General features: G+C 39.7%; 1 protein-coding gene across 1 annotated transcript in view; it reads right to left on the bottom strand.

The window, feature by feature from the left end:
• Window positions 1–4,451: 4,451 nt before the first annotated feature.
• Window positions 4,452–24,140, bottom strand: part of CNGB3 (cyclic nucleotide gated channel subunit beta 3) — a 58,969-nt gene continuing 39,280 nt past the window's right edge. Inside the window, exons 12-19 of the mRNA XM_072924303.1 lie at window positions 18,987–19,128; window positions 16,919–17,078; window positions 16,453–16,550; window positions 15,353–15,436; window positions 13,679–13,797; window positions 9,118–9,264; window positions 6,474–6,654; window positions 4,452–5,374 (exon numbers count right to left, since the gene is read on the bottom strand). Of these exons, the coding sequence (XP_072780404.1) occupies window positions 5,141–5,374; window positions 6,474–6,654; window positions 9,118–9,264; window positions 13,679–13,797; window positions 15,353–15,436; window positions 16,453–16,550; window positions 16,919–17,078; window positions 18,987–19,128 (1,165 nt within the window). The 3' untranslated portion in view covers window positions 4,452–5,140. The remainder of the gene's footprint in view (window positions 5,375–6,473; window positions 6,655–9,117; window positions 9,265–13,678; window positions 13,798–15,352; window positions 15,437–16,452; window positions 16,551–16,918; window positions 17,079–18,986; window positions 19,129–24,140) is intronic.

Genomic DNA, 24,140 nt, shown 5'->3' on the forward strand with positions numbered 1-24,140 from the left:
GAGATGCAAACCCATAGAAGAAAAGAAAGTAGCTGGGAGTTTAGCTTAAAACACAGCTTCAAGCTTTTGTGTAATACTGCATCTGAGACTGAAGAGTCGATGCAGAAAGTTGGCACCGTGGGAGTTCCTGCATGGGTGGCTGTATCCCCCAGCTGTGGCACTCATGAAGGATTTACTGTAGTAAGCAAGTAGTAGTTCACAAGTGTGATGTAGCTAAGACACAGAGACACAGGTTTCTCTTTGCACCATCAGTCTATTATGTAGATGAACAATTGGTTGTAATTTAGTAATGCAGAGCCAGAAAGAGTAAATCCTGCTTTTTATAAAATAGCCTTTATTTATGAAGTAGCTGGTTTAGATACTAAGGTTTTTCAGACAGATGTATCAAGTGCTTACTTGATGAGATGTAACAGAGCATGCCCAACCCCTTGACAAGATGAAGCAAGTAAATCGCAGCCCAAAATTATACATCACTTCTGGAGGGTGTACTAAGTCTTTAGTTGATTTGTTAGAATCAAAGACAGCTGGAGCAGATGTTTATGCTTTCAGAGGGTTGACAATAATTCTATGATCCGTTTCCCTTTTGCAGATTTTGGGATTTATTTTTGACAATGGTTTTGTTATGTTGTCCTCTGTCCCGAGGTAAAACATCCCAACACACAGCACCTGCTGAGTGCTGTGAGTCACACTGGTCACACAAACCCAGGTCACCGATTAGAAGTATAAGCGGAGGAGGGAGAAGGATAGAGAGAAACATAAGGTGTTGCTTTCACGAGAGACAACGGCGACCTGGTTACAAGAAGACAGCACGGCAGCCCGGCCTCACCCGGGCTACTCGGACTAACGACACACGCTGGCACCAATGTGGTGGACGATCGAAAGCGTTTATTATCTTATCTCATGGGTTTAAATAGTCTTGGGAGACTTTGCTTCGTCAGAGGGGGGCTGGGGGTCTCAGGGGATAGTGGGTAGTGGAATTTTACTTGGGCCGGTGTGGCTGCATTCCTCTGAGGCTTCTGGAGTTAAGAGATAAGTGGGGAAGAGAGGCAGAGAGGGGGATGGGTCTATCTTTCCGTCACACCCCGAAATCTTCCGTTCGCCTGTCCCTTACCTACCACATCTCCCCCCTCCTTATCACATATAAAATGAGGTAGTCATAGGTAGAGGCACTGGAGTGAGGTACAAACTTGCAACTTGTTAAGGAAAGGGTGGTTTAGTAGATCTGGGTAGATTTTTTAAGGCAGGTGCTGAAGGCTTTAGCTACTGACTGTGTTTGCAGTTTTTGGTTTACAGCATTTGTTGGTGGCCTATGAACAGAATGTTTGCCCTTTCCAGACGGGCTTGAACAAACGAGACTAGTTTGTTCAGCAGGCATGGTCCTATGGTAATAGCCAAAAGCAGTATTGCCAGTGGACTTACCAGGGCAGAAATTAAAGTGGTGAGCCAAGGTGATTGATTGAACCAGGATTCAAACCAGCTCTGCTGGGTCTCCCTGTTTCTCTTTCTCTGAGCCAGTTTGTCTCGGAGTTCTGCCATGGAGTCTTTAACGACTCCTGTATGATCTGCATAAAAGCAGCATTCTTCCTTCAACGCTGCACACAATCTCCCCTGCTGCATAAATAAAAGGTCCAGTCCCCGCCTATTTTGTAAAACTACTTCTGAAAGCGAAGAGACTGATTTCTCTAGGTAGGAGATGGATTTCTTGATCCTCTGCAGGTCTTCGTCGATGGTTATTTGCAGCTGAGAGAGTCCGTGCTGCTGGGTTGCGATGGCTGAGACGCCCGTGGCGGTGCTAGCTGCTCCCAGGCCGAGCAGCATCGCGATAGTTATACCTGTGATGATTTCTCTTTTGTGGAGTCTGTTAGGTTCTTCGAGAAGATGGTATGTCTCTTCGTCTGAGTGGTACAAGACCCTGGGGACAATCAGAACTTGGACACAGAAATTAGTAGAGTCATTGAATTTGTCAAGGAACACACAAGGACTCACTCCGGACCTTTGGCAAACCCACATCCCAGATGCAGATGGGATCACCCACTTGTTAGTTTTTCTGTTAAGTTTGACAACTTTAGTGCAGAAGTTGCCTTTCTGCTTTGCTAAGGTTGCATTTCCAAAACATCTGCCCTGTCCTGTGATTTGACTCAGGGTGATTCCTCTGCGGGGAGTGTCCCATCTGCACTGGTGGGGGGCGCTGGCTGAGGAGTAACTGAAGTGGGTATTTAAAGCAATGATTTTGTAGAAAAAGGGGGTTTAATATTATAGCAAAATTAATATGGGTTAGTCAGGTTTGATTTGGTTTTATTCGGGGTTAGTAAGGTAGCTTCTAAACAGGCTGGCTATGTGGAACACGAAGGATGGGGTATTTATTAGAGGGTAGTGGCTTGGGCTAGCTTGTCTTCTTGGCCACTAGCCTCTAAACAGCAAAATTGCATGAAGAAAGACACTGTGCATGTTTGGATCTCACCACCGTGGGATTTTCAGGTGTTGTCTGGCAGTTTGGTGGTCTGTCATCTCTTTTTGGAGCAGGGGTGTCTGTGTCACGGGGACGGTCCACAAGCATGTCCTGCAAACAGAACTCACAGCTTCTCATTAGTTTTGTTTTGAGGGTCAGGTTCGGTTGGTAGCAGTGGTGTGCAGCAGTGGCTCTCATAGTCTCACTACGTGGGGGTCCCGACTACCACAGAGGCAGCACGTCCTCTACATCCCCGGGGGCTTTCTCCCCACTTTCATGGCCAGGGCTACCCCGGGGTCCCGTATTGGGGCGTCTCTTGCTGACTCTGCGGCACGGGCGCCGGTTGCGGTGGGAGGAGGCTGGGTTCGCCCGCGCGCGCCCCCCCCCCCCCCCCCCCCCCCACCTCGTGTGTCAGGGGGTTGGGACCTGTATTCTTTGGCGAGGTGCTCTTTTTTCTCGCAGCTTCAAGGGGTATTGTGACTGCTTTTCGGTGCGGCTTAGAACTCTATTCGGTTTTGTTTTAAACTGTGCTGGTTCCGTATCTTTTGTTTCGGAGTTCCGGCTGGCCCCCGCCGGCTCGGAGGAGTCGGTAGAGCTGTTGCCAGGCTCCGCGCCGGAAATGAAATGCCAGGGCACTTCCGGGGCTCCGTGCCGTTTTGTTCGGCCCCGGGCTCGCTCCCCCCCTCGGGGGAGGGGCCGTTCCCGCCCCCCCGGCTCGCCGCGCCCCCCGCGGGGGGTGGTTTTTGCCTTATATGGTGGCGGCGCCCGGTGCGGCCGCTGATTGGCTCTGTGCCCCGGGCCGCTCTCCGCCCCTTTCTCCCGCGTGCGCGCATTTTTGAGATCGCGCGGTGTCCGAGTTTTCGCGCCGGGACCACCCGGGCCCCGCCCCTCTCTGCTGCTCCCGGCGCCATGTTCAAGGCGGCAGCATGGCCACGCTGCCGTGCCTTCCCGGGCCGCGGCCTCTGCGTCTCGGGCTTCCCCCGCCAGCCCCCGCCAAAAGCGCTCCGCGTGCGGCTGCACTTCCGGCAACGGACTTTTGATCAGCGGCGGCGGCGGAACGTATCGGCAAGCCGCGGTTTCTCGGGCCTTTTTTGCGGCGGGGGTTCTCCGGGGGTTTTCCGTGGCGGGGGTGTCCCGGGGGGCTTCTGCGGCGGGGCTTGGTGCCGCTCCGCTCGGCGCGCCGGCGGGGAAGCGGCGCGGAGCCGCGGGCGGGTTTGGGTTCCGGCGGGAGCGGAGCCGCGCCGCTCGGAGCGCGCCCCGGCGGGTGCGGGGCCGCGCCGCTCGAAACGCGCCGCTCCGGGGGCTGCGTTGCCTCTGCCGGGCTGGGCTGGGCTCAGCTCCGCGGCGGGGCCGGGCTGCGCTCTGATCCGGGGAAGGGGTTGTCGCGCTGAGCCCTCCCAGGTCTCCGGTCTCGGGTGGACCCTCCTCAGGGACGGTCAGCGCTTTCGCCCCCATCCCGAGCTCGGGTTTAACTAATAAACACGTACGCGCTGTACTCTGCGTCTCTTGTTTTTCTATTGCCTTGCGCGGGGTCTTTTCTACCTTGCCCCGTGCTGTAACGCTTTCGCCTGAGGATTTTGCCTCCCCGGCTAGTGTGGCTGTATACTGTTCCCATATTCCCGGATGCATAGCATCCACTGAGCATTCGGTTGCTCCAAACTCAGGCAGCCTTGCTATAGCAAGATAAAAGTCCCTGAGCTTAAACTCGATACTCCTTTGCTTCATACTTACGACCCATGCGACGCTGCCTATGATGCTCGCGGGTCCGGGGACGTCTCCCCTCGCCAAGATACGGTTAGACCGTTCCGGCCGCTGCTTCTGTCCAGGTGTCTCCCGTCCGCCGGGCAAATTTTCCCCTTTTTTTTTTCTTCTTTTGTCCCGGGCTTCGGCACCAGATATGTTGCTTTCACGAGAGACAACGGCGACCTGGTTACAAGAAGACAGCACGGCAGCCCGGCCTCACCCGGGCTACTCGGACTAACGACACACGCTGGCACCAATGTGGTGGACGATCGAAAGCGTTTATTATCTTATCTCATGGGTTTAAATAGTCTTGGGAGACTTTGCTTCGTCAGAGGGGGGCTGGGGGTCTCAGGGGATAGTGGGTAGTGGAATTTTACTTGGGCCGGTGTGGCTGCATTCCTCTGAGGCTTCTGGAGTTAAGAGATAAGTGGGGAAGAGAGGCAGAGAGGGGGATGGGTCTATCTTTCCGTCACACCCCGAAATCTTCCGTTCGCCTGTCCCTTACCTACCACAATAAGGAACCTTAGCAACAGTAGGGCAGTAGCAAGGAAAAGGATAACTATGGGAAGGCAGAGGAGAAAACAGAAAAGAATACACACAAAAGCAAACTGAGCAACAGGAACAACAGGAAGAAAGCAAGGATAAAGCGGAGAGGGAAGAGGAGAACTAGGAACAACACAGAGTAAGAGGAAAGGGAGAGCATGAATAAAACAAGTGGTTGTGAAATACAATCTGAGCCATAATTTCTAATACACCAAAAGTTCTCTCTTCAGTGTCATAAATAATTTGTGCAGTTGTGCCAGTACAGGAGGGCAGGAAGACAAGGAGCTGGAGTACATTTTTTTCAAGTGTAGTCTCTACTTTTATATTCTATACGCAAAAGCAAAGTCCGGCCAGCCCTCTGAATGTAGCAAGATAAATAGATGGGGCCACACCCCAAAGCACCATCTATTTCTTTTCTTTCTCTTTAATTTCAACTTTAAGTATCTCTCCTTCTCCTGCTCTGGGGGATGGAGTCATACTAATGATCAGAGACTCCTTACTGGTTGTTTTTTGCATAACTGCAGGCTTAGCGGCTGCCTGTGGCTTTTCCTTTTGAGCAGGGGGTGCAGAGGGGGCTGCAGGTGCCACAGGTTTCTTCTCTTCTTCTTTAGGCTTGGTCTGTGTTTCAGGTTGAGTTTCCTAGAAACAAGAAGTTTAATGTTTTCCAATTTTGCGAAAGAAATTCAGGAAGTAGTTCTATTCAGTACATGGCATGGAAAGGCACAGCATGACAACTGTATTAATGGTATGCAACACATGTAAATTTCTTTTCAGATGCTGAAAATTGGCTTCTAAATGAAAAATGCAATTTCAGAATCAGAATATCAGTATAAAACCTAGGAAACAACTGTGGATATTAATGATATCTGCTTCTTGCTTTCATCCCCCTATTCTGCATAGGGGGATGAAACAGACTCATTTTGGGGCGCAGAACCCTTCCTTAGGTCTTTCTTTCCTTTATGTCCTTAAACTGGTGGAGAAAGAATGTTATGTAAGGCTTGACATGCTTCACACTGCCCCCATTCCTTGGCCAAGCCTATTTGCTAATAAGTTCACAAATACTCACTAAAATGAGCAGTATTTCTGCTCCAATTGTATTCTTATAGTCATTTGTGTGAGCAAAGTGCAAAGTTCTTTATTTAACTTAAATATAACCACAGCTATTTCAGCTATAAAAAAAAGAATTCCACCTTTGGGAAAATATGTAGAAGTGAGCAGGTTCTTGTTAACATTAACATTTCTCAGAACAGAGCATTATGTGGGAATTGTTTTTCATCAGTCAAAACAACGGTTTTCTCATAAGTGCAAGGTATTAGAGATTTAATCAGTTTTCGCTGTGTGGGCTACACTATATTTTGTCTTCAGGATTTTTAACAACCAGAGATGACACTGAACTGGAAAGTTTGCCATGTGCCCGAGTCAGCTGGATCAGATTACAGTGTTTAGGTATTTCTCTATTTACTGTTGTTTACATAAAATTAGAAGATCAGATGTCCTTAAGGCCTTTGTAAAATCCATTTATCCTTACTTTCTTAGAGGATTTTTTGTTTGCTTACTTTTTTCCTTGCTTTTGTTTTCTCTGGTCTGCATAAAGTCCAGGTTCAGAAAGATCAAGCCACATTTTAGAATTAGTGTTTACAGAGATTAGGAAAAGTGGTTATATCTCAGCTACTGGGAGTTTTTGCTGTTGATTGCATCAAGGCTAAATTTTCATCTACTTTCTTTTCTGTGGCTTTACCTGAGTTTCTTGTTGTTTCTTCAGCTGCAGCAGCTTAGCAAGGCCTTCTTTTCCTTTGCCTCCAAGCATTGCTTTAAACAATTTTGGAGTTTCCCGTTTCTGCCCAAAGAGACTGGCCAAGCCCCGTGGTTCTTGCACTGGTGGTCCTGGAGGAGGTTTCCCCTTCTGCTTCAGCAGCACCCTGGAGAAAGAAGGGCATAAGAACATACAGCAGTGCTGTGAAACTGAGTGAAGTTATACATGCACATACAATTATGGCTCTTACTTGGTTCCCAGGTCAAGTGACAAGAGCAAAATTAGAAACAGTAAAAGTTTTGCCCTAGGCTCTGGTAGAGATGGAGGCAGCTGTTCAAATCTGGAGTTGCTTAGCTATACCCTGGAGTATAAAGAAGGGCTGGCTCAAATTAAGGTGTCACAAAACAGATCAAAGAGAAAGATAAGGAAAGAAGAGGTGTGGAGGGGGATGGATGCCCCATCCTGAGGTGGCAGTCTCATGTCTGGCCTCCTGGATTCACATTCAGAGAGCATTTGGTGCTCCACCAGAACTCCAGTTGGCACTTTTGGAGGAAATACTTTGCCAAATTAAATTCCAGCACAGGTCAGGTTAGACAGTGGTACTTATTTTTAGTCCTCTTCAGTAGAAGACACCCTGACAATACAAATACTACTACCAGCCTTGTGGCAGAGTAAATTTTCACACTGTTCAGTAGCTGTAGTGATTTGCAGCCATAATGACAAGAACTGAGAATGAATAATGAGGGTAAAGATTAGATGAAAGATCTGAGACAGATGGGACCAGTAAAAAGCAGAGGGTTCTCATGCTTTCAGTTTCTATTAGATTACTGTACAGATTTCAAGCCCACTTTTCTATCTTTGCAAAAGCCCTGATTTAAGGCTTTTTATGAGTGAGGACTATATTCGCAGTCTGAAGTATAGTAAATCCCATAATACTATAATTTTCTCCAGCATCTTGTACTTTGGGAATTTCAGAAGTGAAGGGTTTGCTCTTTTTTGTTTGTTTTGTTTTGTTTAATTGCCACAAATTAAAAAAAGGTATACTTTAGCAGCTTGCATGGCTTTATTATGCAAAAAACATATAGGGGTTATTGGGCAGGTGATAATAGAACAAATTTCTTTATTGAATAACTCCTTTCAGTTTATTTCAAGGAGCCCTTTAAGGGTGACACATGACCAAAAAGAACTCTTCTAGGGCAGAGCAACTGGTAACTTTATTCCAAAATTGAACATAACTACCATCTTTATGAAAACAGTGCACAAAATTTCCTCTTTGTGCCTAGTTGTGGCAGAATTTATGGATGTGTAGACTGGTAAGCAACATGGCCTCCTGCACAGCTCAGGTACTGCATCTCTTTAACATTAAACAGTATCTTGTTTTTAGTCTCATATCTAGAGAAGTCTTGGAGCTCAAATGGGAGTGCAGATACAAAAGGTGTATGATTAAGCTCCACAGTTGAGAAAGGCTGTCTGGGGGAAGCAGAATTTAATGAATGGGCAGAATATGCCTGGGGTGGGCAAGAAAGCAGAAGAGGCAGCTTGGGACAGAGAGACAGGAATAACAAGATCATACTACTGTTTAGCTAGAAGCTGGAAAAAAGTTAGGGATGATTGTTGCTGGGGATCATTGGTCCATACATTTGTTCCCCTTTTCTACCTGTTAATGCTAGTTTTGAAAACTGAGCAGTCAGCCCATTCTGTCTCTGGTTTCCTTGTTCCTCAGGGGCATCATGATTATCAAGATACTGTTGTTTGACTACCAGGGCTGTTACAACATGATGAATGCAGCCATTTGCTAGCACTTCTGAAAAACAAAATATCTCTCCTGTGCTATGTTTAGTCTTCTCTGAGGGAATTTCAAGTCTGCAACCAACCTTCCAACCTTTAATAGCAATTTGAGGCAACAGTAGAGACCTGTAGATTCTGAAGTATACTAATAATGACAAACTGTTTCAAATATTTGGACCTTTTACAAGGTAGCAAGGTACTAATTTTGTCATAATTTTATGCTAAAATCTGACAATACTTTGTCTTTTCAAAGCTGTGAGAATGGTGATCCTAGCAAGCTACAGCCAGAGGAAGATGAAAATGGTTTGAAATCCCATTTCAGAATGCTTTTGAATAAAATGCACAGGTGTCTAATCTGTATAGTTCTATCTTGTCAGGCCTTACTTTAAATCCATTCCTAACTGCTGCCTAAGGTTTTGGAAATGCATACAAGTATGTGGATGCACTGAAGCATATGTCTGTAGAATTAATTGCAAATGTTTTGTTTCATCTTTGAAAACCTGTTCCTTAACCGACACCTGTCCTGCAGTCTCTTTCTTGATCATGTAAGAAGTCCTGATATGTAACCTTATCTCCTATTTCTTTTTTTAATCTTACCTTAAATATAATGCATAAGGCAACTACATTAAGGATTTCATCCTACTTACCACATTTCCATAACCCTTGGGATTCTTTCCAAGACCATGCTTTCAATTAGAAAGTACCAGGCAAATCTGACCCCTTACACCAAATGTGTTTACAACTGTTACTTTTCTAAGAAAGGAATGCAAATTGTCTATAAGTCACAACTGTCCATCCTGCAGCTAAATGATATGGTTTAAAAACTGTTATTAGGACATACTTTGCTTTCTTCATGAGAAGTTTTTCTGAGTCCGGATAGTTCACCAAAATTTCATTGAGTGTTTTCTTATCCAGAATGAAAAGGTTGGCAAAACCATGAGCCACCACATTGGCAGTCCTTCGATTTCCTCCACCTGCAGCTAGTAGGCTGGAATGAAAATAAACACCATCAGTCACAGCGTTACTTGCCCTAGTGAGGGATCTCTGCTGGTGCTTCTCCACTAAAGTCATTGCAAAGCTCACTATGGACCTGGCTGTTCTATCCAGTGTTCTGTAAAGGCCCTGTGCAGATGGGATTAGAAATTCTGTCTCAGGAAGGAACTGTCACTGGTGGCCAGGCATATGTAGATGCTAAGGACTGTGAGAAGTTTTGCTAATAGAGATACCCACAGGTCAGACTGCACTTGTTTTAGTTCTCATAGGAAGTTGGCATATCCTCAGTTTTATTGCTGAAAATTATTTGCATCATTAGTAGAGCAGCATTATTTACAGTGAATCAATGATTCTCCCCCAAGGATTTTTTTCTTGAGTGAATAATTCTGTGAGGCTCTAGTTTTTGGTTTTCTCACATAGTATGTCTCATGTTTAAATGTTGGCAGGTTGAATGGTACACTTTAGGAAGGTCTTTCAGGCTGACAGTTACAAATGTGTCTGCCAGAAAAAGAAGGCTATTTTGTTTTGAATGTAAGGCATTAGACCAGATTAGCTAGCAGTAGATGGCTGGAGGGAGGACATGTAAGAAAAAATTAGATGTACAAATAAAAATAAATTGTTCATCCTGCACCAAGCAATTAAGAGACTTCGTTTGTCTCTTAATTGTTGCTCTGCTGGTAAGTAAGAGAATTTTCATTTTGTTCTTAGTGCTAAAAATGCTCTATTACTTTATTCAATATCTACCCCAAAATTTGTCCTTTAAAGATTTCCCAGTGAATTAATATTTTTAGAGAGCGTTTAGTATTATCTAAATATAAAAAATATTAAAAAAGATGTTCTGAACTACAGTAAACAGGAATTTATACCCATCTGAAGTCATAAACAACTATATATATTTGTTTTAATATTAAAGATATTTATGAAACATATTTCTAACTATTGAATAATATAGATAATATATTTAGTTTATAAATTATACTAGGAGACCTCTGCAACTGTGTGTGCAAGGCTAGTTTTACATGCCCACAGAATGTTTTTCTGCAACTCAAGACAGCAATCAATACATGAACTGAAGCTAAAAATGCAGTTTATCATCTTCTTTTTAAACAATTCTCTATGAGTCCTCAGATAGAATAAAACTCTTTATGCAATAGGAAAAGCTGAAGAAAAAGAAAAGATGAAGAAAAGCTGAAGAAAATTGCAAATACCTTTTGAGCTCTGATGAATCACTTCTCAACAAGTCATTGAACAATCATTTTGAAGCTTTCCTAACAGAAAGCTTATTTTATCAAGGTAGACAGGGGCTAAAGAGATCAGCTTTTTCATTATGGTGATGATGTGAGGTGAATTTTACAAGTAAGGCAGTCTTTGCACAAACAGAATCATCTTTGACTGAGGACAAAGTTATGGTACTTCAGCATTTAATCTGGTTTGTCTAGTGTGTGAAGAGTTAAATGACCAATTTTTTTAAAACAGATAAATTTGCCTTGCAGGGGTTCTTGGTAATGCAATATCTATATTAATCACAAAATTTGCTTTTTTTACCTAACATTTTTTACTCCAGTTGTGAGCGTGAAATGCTGTAATAATATTAGAAATTGATAGCCTTAGAATTCCTATGCTAGAAAATTAAATTTCAAGCTATAAAGCTGTCAAAGTGATGACTCAGTTTATCTATTGTTTTTATAGCTGATCTCTATGGGAAGCTGCTGTTAACAGAAATTGGGGGATGGTTTGTGTTATCAGCTTAGCATGCAGGGTTGTGGTGGCTCAGCTGGGCACCAATGTGCATATGAGGAAAACTGGTAAGTCAGGAAAGGGAAATAGGTCTGGATCTTGCTTCTGATAGGGATGTCAAAGTCCAAAGGGCAGAGCCCATCAAAAACAGCAGCTACTACTTTGAGGGAAATCCTGGACCAAAGTACTGGAAAATGTCATCTTTCACAAAATGAAATAGTCCCCATAGTTTGGATTTTTAATATAAAGTTTAAAATTACAAAACAGCTGAAAGTTGATGCTGAGATGAAACATTTAGAGATCTTTCTGTCAAAAAATTACATAAAATGGAGAAATTATTTAGTTTTTCCAGAATTAATATTTTCTGATAGGAAATAGCTCTAGTGAAATACCAGTAAATGGATGAATGAGGACATCTGGCTTGAAGTGTAGCTTTCTCTGGGCTAGTGAAATATTGTTATAACTGAATTTCTCTTGTTCTGAATTGTCTTTGCTGATGGGCTCTCATTAAGACAACAATCTGTTTGCTTCTGATTCTGAAATTATTTGACTTCCCTAAACTGATATCTATACAGGAAAGTTGTAATGAGGATAAAATGCTAATTAGAACTCCTATTACTTAATCCCTTTCTGTAATAATTTTCAAGGATGAAATTGGCAAGGGACATGTTTGACTATTACTCTCACATTGGCTTTCTAGTATAATTAAGGGAATTTTTTGGAAATAAACAGTTTTTATTTTCTTCAATTCCTTTGCTCCTGGAGACTTTTAAGCACCATTGCCATGCATTTTGAACAGAGTTGGATTAAATAGCAAGCATCTTATAAATCATGTACCTAAAACACTCAGAAGGAAGCTGACATAATTGTCCAAACAAATCTTGAATTGAAAATCAGAATGAAATCAGCCTGGTATCAGGTTATAACCATTATGAAGTGAGAGAAAAACTTGGATGTCCTAAAAAAGTAGTACGTAACACATTAAAGAATATTCTTTTCCATTTACCTGTGGTATTCTCTATTCAGAAGACCTTGAAAAAATTTATATACAAAGGCAGAATACAAACTCATTATTTTCTAGCACCTTGCCACTAGGAAGAGCATATCTCTGCTGATAAACTTAGTGCATCGTGTCTGCCAGTTGCTGTGTTTTTTTTTCCTCCTTGAGTTTATCCACTGCCTGATATTTTATATGCAAATTACACATGTCTGAATGGGTTTGCTGCTGCAGTAGGTCAGTGATGAATAAAACAAGACTAGAACACTACACTTAGTGTTATAGTATTGCTGAAAGTTTTGCTGGCCATATTGGCATTATGTAAAGAGTAACACGTACTGGGAAATTAATCTTAAAAGGTCGTTGTGTGGTTCTCACATGGAAACAAGCTCTCATCTGTGTTAGATCAAAAGTGTAAAAATCCCTTCCTTGTTTTGAAACCAAGAGTTATCATTTCTCAGTTTAAAATACAAAGTTCTCACTTCAAATACCAGACTAATAAATAATTGAAAACCACGTGTGTTACATATTGGGACTATTTTAGCTTTTCTTCTGTCTTCATTATTCAGCCCTTATTGATGAATTCATTCTCAGTCTTTCTGCATAACTTACAATACAGCCTTTCATTTGGAGGCTTTGCTCAGGTAATTATATTGTCACACAGAAAAATACCTTCCAAATAACCTTCTCAAAGAACTGATATAATTTCACTTTCCCACTTAATAAACAAATTCTGTAACTGAGATATATCAGATCTTTTCCACTTGAGGTCTGAGCAAGTTCTGTAAGCACATCACTGGAAAAACAGGAATGTTTCCCCTACTACAAAGGGAAACATAACTAGAGGACAAATGTAAACCTGGCACAGAGCTGATTATTGCTTTTCAAAAGGCAGATTAAAGCTACCAGCAAGAGCATTAACAATAACAGGAAGGCAGCTGGAAGAAACCAAGGATCCAGTTTATCACATGCAGCAGAACATTTATTTTATTACTTTTCCTTGGGCCAACCTCAACAGAGGGATGCAGTGCCTAAAAACTAGCACTTGATTGGCTAACTGGGGAACTTAGCACACAAGAATTAATGGATTTTGCATAGAAAGTACATGCAGAATATAAAAACATTTGTAGCCGCCAGCAAAAATATTCTCATCTAGATAAATTCAGACAAAAAAATCGGGTCCATCCACCTTTTTCTTGTCTTGTATGCTTTTAAATAAATACTTTTTCAAATTGGGTTGTCTGATTTTCAGCAATCTAATCAGTTCTTAAATGAACTATTTTTAATTGCTATTTTAGATTTTTGTATCAATTTTGTTGGAGATTATTTTCATCTTTGCCAGCTGCCATTTTAGGGCGTTTAGTCTTATTGTACAGACAATGCAGACAGCATAACAGGGAGATGTGTTAAATCTTTAAAGTGCTAAAGAAGCAATTTCTCTCTATTTCCCTGTGTGCATTGATCAAAACACTGGTCTCAGATCTTACCCTATTAATCACTGCTACTTCACTTAGATTTTCCTTCACTTACATGCTTCTCCTTGCTCAGTGTCCTCTTTGTTGATCTTAACCACTTTCTAGCCTCCCCATGGTCACACTTACCACAAAAAAGTTAAACAACCACTGATTATTTGACAAGTTCTAAAAAAAAGTTTTAAAAACTGTGATGGACCTACCTGATCTCCCCAAATACAGCTCCTGCTCTTAGTGTAACCAGGACTTTGGTACCATCAGGGCCTCCAAGAACTTGAACTTCACCCTGTTTGATGATGTACATCTCTCTGCCAATCTCTCCCTGCACATACCAACACATAAAGAACACTGTTTAGCAAAAATTTTGTTATTAGAATAATGTGATACGTTCTTCTTTAAATATCTTTCTACTCTCATGAGCAGAGGGTATAACACTATTATAAGGTAAAGTGGCAATTTAGTTTTAAAAGTGAAGAAGCAGCAGCAACAGAGACAGGACTGAAAATGAAGGGATTTGTAGTTCCTATCTCTTCTCTTGGTGCTCCAAGCTTGCATGCAGCATCTCTTGGGTGAAGTAGGGTGAGACCAGAATGCATCCAGGGGGAGGGTGGTTCCAACATTCCATACATGCTGTAGCATTAATAAGATTTCTATGGTTGTTGGTCACATAGTAGACTTATACAAAACGAGAGGCCTTTTAGCTCTGAATCAAGCTGTAATAAGTTGATAGCATAATTTCTCATAACCTGTCCTTGTTAAGAACTGTTTGCATCAGACTGCAGTATCAAGACATTGAATTTTTTGCTGTCCTTTATTATCTCTGCTGTGTCAGAGTCCCAGCTGTAGTCTAAGAGCCTTTCATGATGTGCATTGTATAAGCAAACACACCAAACTCTTCCACTCTTCTTAGCCAACAGCAATTCTGGGATTGGTCTTTGAAAGGACAGCTTGATCCTTTAGTGTGTTCACAAATGTTTAACTTCTGCACAGTAGAGTCAGTGGAGCTAGCCCAGCATTCTGGAGGAGGATTGCATGCTTAACTCTTGGAGGGAGCAGGACCTTAGTGAGCATGTTGGAGCAGAATGCCTAAAGACAAGTTAAGGGGTTCTGCTGGTCACTTGTGTAGGTGGTGGAACCTGTGGGTCACTTGCCAGAGCAGTAGTAGAATGGATTACTATTCATTCCCCCAAGCTTTGACTGCATCTGACTTTGCCCTGAGTTTACATGCCTTCTGGAAGGAGACTTGGGCCCGCTGGTCAGAAGCTGAGCTATTTACCTGTGAACTACCCACCTGACCAGGGTTAAGCCAAAAAAAGCTGTGACAGATAGACATCTTTGCTAAGAGACAGTGTGACAGCATTCAGCTGGAAACCTGGAGATGGCTCAGAGCTGTGTGAAGGCAGAGCAGTTCCTTCTGGAAGGAGCTTTATGGAGCAGTGTATTTTCTACATTTATAGATAATTCTACTCAAGTGTGTCTGAGTACACAAATGAAGCATAGACAGAGCATCATAGACTGAGACCTGTAGGCTGGGTTTGTATGTATACAAGTATAGAAATATTATGTTTGATCCATTTTAAATATTAAAATTTCATGAGGTATCATTAGATAAGCCATATTTACATTAAATACTTTCCCATATTACTGTAATTTCATGGTTGGTAATGTAAGTAATAAAATCCATATTGTCTTTTTCTTTTAGAGCACATTTGTTGTTATTACACAGAGTAGCTTAATTAATTTTATGGTTTCTGATTCAGTCAGGATTAAGTTTAAAGGACATTTTTGACCGATATCTGAACTCATTTTCTAAAACACATAAATCTTATATGAATAAACCAAGAATTTTCTTATTTGAATAAAACAAGAAGTCTCACCTTTTTGCAGACAAAGTCACCAGGTAAATATACAATGGATTTCAACCTTAGCAGCATGTCATATATCATCTGGGTATCACAGCCCTGTTAAAATAGAGTTGATCACTGTGCTAATTCAGTGTTAAGTGATTATTAGTGCCTCAAAAGCCAACAATACAGGAATAATCCAGGGATTCCATAAGTGGAATGCAAACTCAAAACATCATAAAGATCAGCTACTAGAGCTGAGAAAGGATTGAAAGAGTTGTTATTTCAAATATGTATGAAGTTCTCTATGGGTTGAATATATTTTCATTTTTTTATAAAGTGAGTTTCTCTACATCTAGATTTTCAGAGGAAGCTCGGTTAGTATTATGTTCAGAGATTTATGTGTTTTTTATGGGGATTTTATGGGATTTTTTTTTTTTAAACCAGTCCAGGGGAAAACAACAGATCCTATCAAATGCTCATATGAATCTATGAATTCTATATCTTCAGCAGATGTAGAAAAAAGCCATGTAATTTTAATACACGTGTATCATGTGATTTCTTGCAAATATCCTAACAAGAAAATTTTCTATGTAGACTTCTAAAAACTCAGTGTCTCCTTGCTTTTGTCCCAGAAATCCAATTTTAAGTACACATTTAAAGTGTAGCTCTGGAAAACTGCCATGGGAAGTAAAGAGAAAGCTCCTTCACACAAAAAATATGATGCAGCTTTCTCTACATCAATGTTACATTGCCGGAGAACGGGTGATCTCTCAGGCAGACCTGGGTGGCCACATCAAGGTGGATTGTGTCAAAAATTAGATTATTCTCTGACTGTTGAGATTAGCTATACTCCGAACTCACTCACAGCCTGACCATACCAGCAGCTATAGGATGTTGTCATAACAGGATTTTGTTCTAATCTCATTTTTTTCTTTCAAGATCACTGCCTTGACACAGATCCAAATGCAGGCACTTGGGTTTGTTCTGATGTCTCCATTCACTGAGATATTGCTTTGACTTATTTTGCCTTGCACACTAACAAACATGCACTTAAGTTTTGCAAGATGCACAAAACAAAGTTGCTGTACGAAGTACCACATATTTCTGCATTCTCCTGTAAAACTACTTGCTTTGAATAAGTCCACTTTGTTGACAATTGCAAAGTTCACGTCAATTGCAACAGCTAAATGCATTTTGGTTGGCATCTGCTCCAATAATTCTGATTCATCTGGGAAAAAAAAAAAAAAAAAAAGACAAATTAAGGAATGTCCCCAAAAATGAGCAAAAATAACTTAATGGGGTTATTCTGACACTTATGGGTTCAAGTAAGGAAGACGCTAATATGCTTTTACTAAAATGCTTAATTAATCTTGTCCAAAATTACTAACAAACCATTCTATTAATAAATAAAATTAGTGAAGTAATAAGAATCATATTGCTTTGTAGTTTCTTTATTTTCCCAAGTAAGTTTAGAAGCCTACTCTGACTTTCCACATGCAATTCAGAAAAGGAGAAATGTGAATTTCACCCTATATCTGTAACTGTACAACTGCTCTCACTCAGACATGCTGAGTAATTGGAATTGGAAATCCTCACCCAGCATTCCTTGAGAGTCCCATGTGTATTCGTACCACGTTCGAACACGATTTTGCACCAGTTTTGGAATAGAATAGGTGTTCATATAGGAGACAGTGTTGTCCACACAGGAACGAAAATAGTTCTGCCCTGCTGTTGCTGCTCCAATTACATCTCTCATCTGCAAAAATAAATTGTTGTTACCACACATTCCAGAAAAAAAAAATAGTCTTGATTTTAATATCTTGTCATTAACTTATAAAATAATATAATACTTTTTGCATGTAATTTTTTAATAAAAATTTAAATATGCATTTGGCTGCATGTTTTGGTGCTTCATCCACTTTTTCAGAAACATTACAGACTTTATCTGATTGATTGTAACATGATTTTAGAGGAATTATTTCTGGGTTTAGCTTATTGTTCTGTCTTGTATTTCTGGACATGGATGAAAATTATAGATAATACTTTTCTTAAAAATGCATAGTAAAGCTACTCTGTATTTGTCATGCAATGCAAGTCAGAAGTAAAGCAAACTGGGCTGAATTTCTGTAATAGAATCATCTGACACTACTAGAACTAAGACTGTGACACTGTTTAAATAGTTGAGATCAGTCCTAAGCTCTGAGAGCTGAAAGGTGACCTTAAAGTTTTTAGTGCAGGAACATCATTTAACATTTCAACTCAAATTTTATTCAGCTTTTAGAAAGTGGATGAGTTAATATTCATAGACATTCCTTCTTCAAAAGAATAAGTATTCAGATGTGTTTTTAGTGGAATGGCTTCTTCTGGCAGCTGCCGAGGATTAATGTGCCATAGGCTGAGTTTTGCTCTCTATTACAGAAATGCAATTGATTGCAATGGGAGCAACAATTTTTAGGCAAGTATGCTAAATGAGGAATAACCCAATAATTTTAAGAGTTCTTTGTAAACAGGAATTATAACAAACAAACTGCAATGAAGCAACTTCTGTGTTAACGTTTAAAGTTTGAGACTGCAAATGACTACACTGGTTACAAAAAGTCATCTGTAGAATTTTCTTGGGGAAATTAGGCTTTCATTGATAGTTACAACAATTTAGGGAAAAATTATAAATATGCAAACTCTAAAGTTTAGTTATGTATACTTGAATTCAATATTTTTCCAGAAGAAATATTTCATATGTATATATTGTTTTATTTTTGGTAATTTTGGTTTATGGAAGAATTTAAAATCATATAAGGAAGAGTGTCTTCAGTGACAGTTACCCCTTCTTGCATTTCCTAAGAGCAATAGATATATGCAATCTCTAGCTGCTGGATTGAACTTTTCAAATGTTGTATTCAAAATAAGAATTAAATATCAGTTTTAATTTAGTTTTTTAAAAATAATTAATTTTATAACAGGCATGCACAAATCAAAAATTCTGGAATGGTTTCTACAGAAATTGATAAGGCACAGCCTCACTCAGAAACCTCAGCATTTGTTTTTCTGTAGGCAATGTGTTTTAAAACCTATGATCTAAACCCCAAGTTTAATAGTTACAAACCAGAAATATTTCTATTATGTTCATTTGGAAATATAACTGATTTGCTGAGCTATGGGTTTTTTTATTTCTGTCCTGCCAAATGGGAACCAAAAGCAATAGATACCAATTACTTTTCAGATTGTCAAATATATTGTAATTTGTGGAAGAGATCAGAGTTCCAGTTTGACAAAAATAATGGGGTTTCCATTAACAGTATCTTATCAGTAGAGTACTGAGCATGACTTATTCAACAATCACAATTTTTATTTCAGATTTAACAGTATAATGTGAATGTCAAGGATTTGTCTCCTTGGCTGTGAGTAAGGAAACAAAAAGGAATTATGCAGTTTCAAAGGTCATCTGTGTCCTTCAGAGTCTTGGTGTTTAATCAGCTTGTGTTCAAAGGGGCTGCAAAACAGGGAACTGATTAAAAATGTGTATTTATCAGAAAAATAAGTATGTTTGACATTAAAATAGAGGATGGGAACTAAACTTATTCCCAGGATTAAATTCCACTAAATTCAATATATTATCACTACATTACAGTAATTTGAATCTAACTTGTTATTAATTTTTATGTACCTGACCAATTAAGCTGGAGAAGACAAAGACACCCATGAAATAATTCAGCAGTTGAAAAATTATCTCAAACAACGTTTGTGGTTCTGCGAGGCCACCGATGGTGATTAAACTACGAACTGCCCAGTAGTAACACCTCAGGTACCTGTGGATACAAACAGCATTTTTGTTAGACTGTAGCTACTTATGTGTTTGAAGTTAAGCATCACTTTCAGTGATGCTATTCAGTCCAAAAGACTTTCAGCATTTTTTAAAGGGTTGTGAATTTATAAATGATATAATTATATAGGTCAGATTGAGTTGAATATCCTCACAGCAAACTAAGAATATATGAGAAATGCAGCTATAATTTACTGTTCTCTAGTAATACTAGGTAGCATTAAGAAGACTTTTGTACAAAATTGCCAAGATGGACATTACAGTGCTAGAATGCTACCAGTGAAGATGGTCAAAAGCAGTGTAAAAGTGTTGGAGACTTCCCAGAGTCTCTCTGTAGCACCATAAAGATGCTCAAACACTTGAATGTCCCCTTCCTGGCTTTAGTGTGATGACACCAGTGCAAAGCCTTATGTGGTGGGAATGACAAATGCAATATTGTTCTTCTTGTGTCCATTTTTACTCCTTTTACAATACTGGTCTCCCTCCCACTCTGCTTTTGAACACATTTCATTGGCTCTACCTCCTGAGTTATGTCAAAAAAGTTACATATTTCCACAAGCTGTGTGTTAATTCGGCTTCTCCAAACCACTTCACTAATTCAGCACTGAAAGGTTGATTCTTCTGTTAATATCTCTTAGCTTCTGGTCTCCACAAATCCTTCTGTCACCTTAACAAAATATTTCTTGCCTTTTTTCACTACAGAGCCTTTTGCCTTCAAGTCATATATTTCCACTAGTATGATAACACAAGTTTATGAAAGCAGTAAAGGACCTGGACAGAATGCTTTAAAAAAGTTCCTTGGCATCTCTAAAATTCTGGTTTAAATCTCTTTCTAGAACATGATACCACAAGCAATGCAGCATTGCAGTGGGGAATAACTAGTTCAAATAATTGTTGTGAGAGTGCTATAATTTCCTTCTTCTCTGAACAAACAAATAATTGGTTTAGGTATATTTTTAAAAGCCTGTTATTTATTAAAATGTGACTTCCAAAGTTTCTGTACAATCATTCTTCAGTTTTGCTGATGATTAGGAGTGGAATTTCATTTATCTTAATTATAAAGTGGGATTTTGTATTACTTCAGCTGTGGCTACTGCTTCTGAAGCAATGATGATTCCTTATGTGTGTTGAATCTTATTGCGTTTTAAATAATAATTAAAAACCAAACACCCCCCTCTCCCCCCCCCTCCCGCCTCAAGCACTAAGACACAGAAGAAATACTTTTGGAGATAAGTTTGTTTTTGAAATACAAAGTCTCACATGCATCTTCTCATGCCTTCTCTGAACCTGAGGACACCTGGTCTGCTTGCAGACATTAGGTGTATTTCAGACTCCTCTCTTTTTAAGATATGAATTCCACTATAATAAGAGGTTCATGTAATAACACAGCTGCAGGGTCACTTTTGTGCAAATATGAGAAAATAAACTCATTATAAAAACCAATTCCAATGAGATTTGTTTTTATTAAATCACTTGAAAGTATTTTCAAGTTTTTCACCCAAAATGTAAGGCTTTACCAAGCAATTGATATCTGCTTTTCATTGCAAAGTCTCTTTTTTCTTGTTTGCAGATTAAGAAAATTCAGTAACAATGATCACTTTTACCATAGTTTTCTAGTTTTAGATGTTAACAGTCAGAACTGGCCATTTTCATTCAGAGTCCTTAAATAAAAAATTAATTGCATATTTTCCATTTTAACATTTCTCCTTGTTAGGGATGCAAAATATCTGCCACAATAATATTTTCACTTGGGATAAAAAAAAAATCACATATGGATGTTTTCAGCAAAGTATGCATAAGTGGCAGCTTTTTCTTAGACTTCTGTAGCATAAACAAATAATAAGAAAAAGACTGAGGTCCGTTTTGGCAGAATTACAGATTTAAGCATAAAATTATGCTTTTAGCTTGGCTGAGGGGCATTATGAAAAGAATATTAATATCCCATTGATTTGCCATAACTGAGAATGTTGTTGTGCTTGAAACATGTATAATTGGGTAATATAAAAGTAAAGAAATTAACAATACTTCTGTGGTACTTTCTTTAGGAAAAAAAAAAGTGATTAAGCAAATCACTCACCCTTAATGGCTCTGCGTGCCAAGTTTGCAAATTTCACCATGATAGACACTATAATATTTATTCTGGGAATGTCTACAAAGAATGAAAGCAACTCCTCAGAGGAATTTAGGGGTCACATTCTTCTTTGCAGTGTTGTATGTCCAAAATGTGAGGGGTTTTTTTATATCTTTCTACCCTTTCTTAATATTTAGTTAATATACTGTATTCTTCTGTGATTTTACTTCAAAAGAATCTTTCTATTGGCAAGGCACGCGATATTCTCTATCTCTTTGGAACAGGTTTTCTCCATTTATGCATTTTTGGTTTTATTTTAATCTAAAATGGAAGTTGCACAGTTGAAATACAGAGCAGCTCTTTTCTTCCCTTAGAAGGATTGTAAATTTTGTTTGAGGAAAGCCAGAAAAAACAACTCCTATTTCAACAGTATTAGCAGCTCTGCTTCCTACCAGCATGTATCTGGAAACTATCACTGTTCACTATACAGCTTACCAGCCTGCTATAAAATTACTGTTGAAGTAAACAACAGTCATGAGACAAGAAAGGGATTTTTGCCTCCACACATCATAGGGAGTATGTTTATCCTTCAGGCAATCAAAGTAGTAGATTTTTCCTTTAAAAAAAATCCTAGGTATGAAAATATTCTGAAACACTGCAAATAAGACACCTTGTAATATTTTGTCAATAGAAATATCTTTTTCAGAAAAGTCTATTTCAGAATACACTAAACTTCTTTCATGATTTTGGTTAGTGCAGGTAAATCAAGTCTTTGTGCATACGTCTCTCAGATTTTAAGGTAGTATTCATATATTCATTTCAGCCCAGGGAAGCATTGTTTCAGGACTATCACATTTGACTCCTCTCAAATTACCCTCTCAGGATGGGTTTAAGCAGAGTAAAGCAGCAGCCTTTATAAACTAATCACTTCCTTCTTGGTACCTCTTCTAGAGTGACGTGTTCATCAAGTACCTGTGATGATGATAATCTCAGACACAGTGGAGCAAACTATAAAGCTTTTACTTAAAAAAGTATGGCTGTGGTAGCAGGTCTGAAAGTCTGACATATGAGCTGGGCTGTGTATTCACAGCTTGCCTGGAGGCACAAAACTGTCTTTGCATAGAAAGCACTGCAGTCCTGGCACAGCAGACCTAATACAAGAGCAATGCACAGCTGAAACCCACGAGATGCATTTCAAGATTTGCCAGTCTCACTGTGCATTGGGCAATGAATACCAAAGGAGTGACTTTGTTCTAAACACTTAAATGACCATTTTCTGGGACTTACAGATATCTACTAAGTCTGTGCCCGGAACAGGAAGGCAGCACACTACAGAGAAACATAACTGGGATGCAAATTGATGTCTTAAATTTGCCAAAGAATTTTGCAGACTCCTTGCAAACAGTAGAAGTACACCATGAGCAAAGTGAAATTATTTGTTTTGCCTAAATTTACTGCTGACCTGGAGGGTTTGCATGAGAATTTCAGCTCCCTAGTTTAGTTTCTCTGTGAACAGTGATGAAAGAGAGATACTTCCTTGTAACAATTCAGAACAATGACATTACACTGAATCCCTGAAAAAAGGTTTATCCATTTTCCTCAGGAATTAGGGAGATTGATCTTTTACTTGGACAGTTAAATTAAATTGTAAGTAAACACATATAGCTGAAATTTTCCACTTAAAAGACCTTTTCAATATCTGCTGCTGTTCTTGCATAGACTCTACACTGTGGTGTTCCATTAGTGATGCTCTGCTTCTGCTTTAGGAGAGACTGAGGTCTTGCCTAACTCAAGCTGTGCACTTCTAATGCTGGAAATGCCTTGTGTAGCTAATTTGGGCGTGTTGCAGGGAGGTAAAGTTGACCACCTTTTACATCTCAAGTCAAAGGCTTTGACTGAAGGCTGCTGCGCAAAAGAGCTCACATCCTGGACTGACACTAGCACTTTCCAGCCTGGACAAGAACCAGAAAAGAATAGAGCTTGTGGAAATTTGCAGAAGAGCTACTTTGATAATTTTGCTTGTGGATTGAGTGTTGTGTACAGCTGTTAGATATAGATTTAGTTCACCAGCTACTTTGCCTGTTCAGGAACAGGTATGTAATCAAACTAATAATGGGAACTGCTGTCTTACTTCTTTTTAGTCTGGAAAAGGAAAAGAAAAAAATCCTAGGAGTGTTGACATTTTTAAGAACTGTTTTTGGCCTAGCAGAATTTTGAACTAGCAATATTTTATGGACAAAGCAAGGATTCCACATAAAGCACTAGGGCCACTAAATCAGTGCCAGATAATTTTCTGTGGATCAATCTGAGACAGCTAGAATTTTGGTTTACTTGTCAAACTGCTTACTGTCATTTTTCAAAATTAGCTAAGTAGCGATGTATCCCTAATATTATTTCTGAATATGTTCCCATTCTTTGTGAGACTACTAGCATATTTTGCTTCAAATATTTTCAATCCTGAGTGCTCTGTGAAAGAAAAATTATAAGTTCACTGCTGTGCCATAATATATGCTGCAGTACTAGTCACTTTTCCTGACAAATTGTTCTTATATCTGCTTTCCTAATAAATAAATATACCTAGAAGTATCTTTTCTGATAAGTTTAAATACACTTACATCTCCAATTATAACTAATGTTCACACAATGCCTCTGTGTGTGAAAAAATGCTCAAATATTTGATGATTAGATTTGATGTCATGCCTAATTCTCTAAGGCAATGACTATTCCACACAGTCAGCATTTGCTGTTAATGGACGACAAAGTTATACTTTATGATTTGCAGCTCATTGTAGAATACTCTTTGGGGTTCCATGTTCATGGCTCTATATATTCCAGAATGAGTTAGATACAGGCAAAAGAATAAAGTCATACACTCACCAAACAATTGTCAAGATGAAGTGGATTAATATCTTAATGAGGTTTAGATG

Source organism: Taeniopygia guttata, chromosome 2, assembly GCF_048771995.1.
Source record: "Taeniopygia guttata chromosome 2, bTaeGut7.mat, whole genome shotgun sequence".
Taxonomy (NCBI): domain Eukaryota; kingdom Metazoa; phylum Chordata; class Aves; order Passeriformes; family Estrildidae; genus Taeniopygia; species Taeniopygia guttata.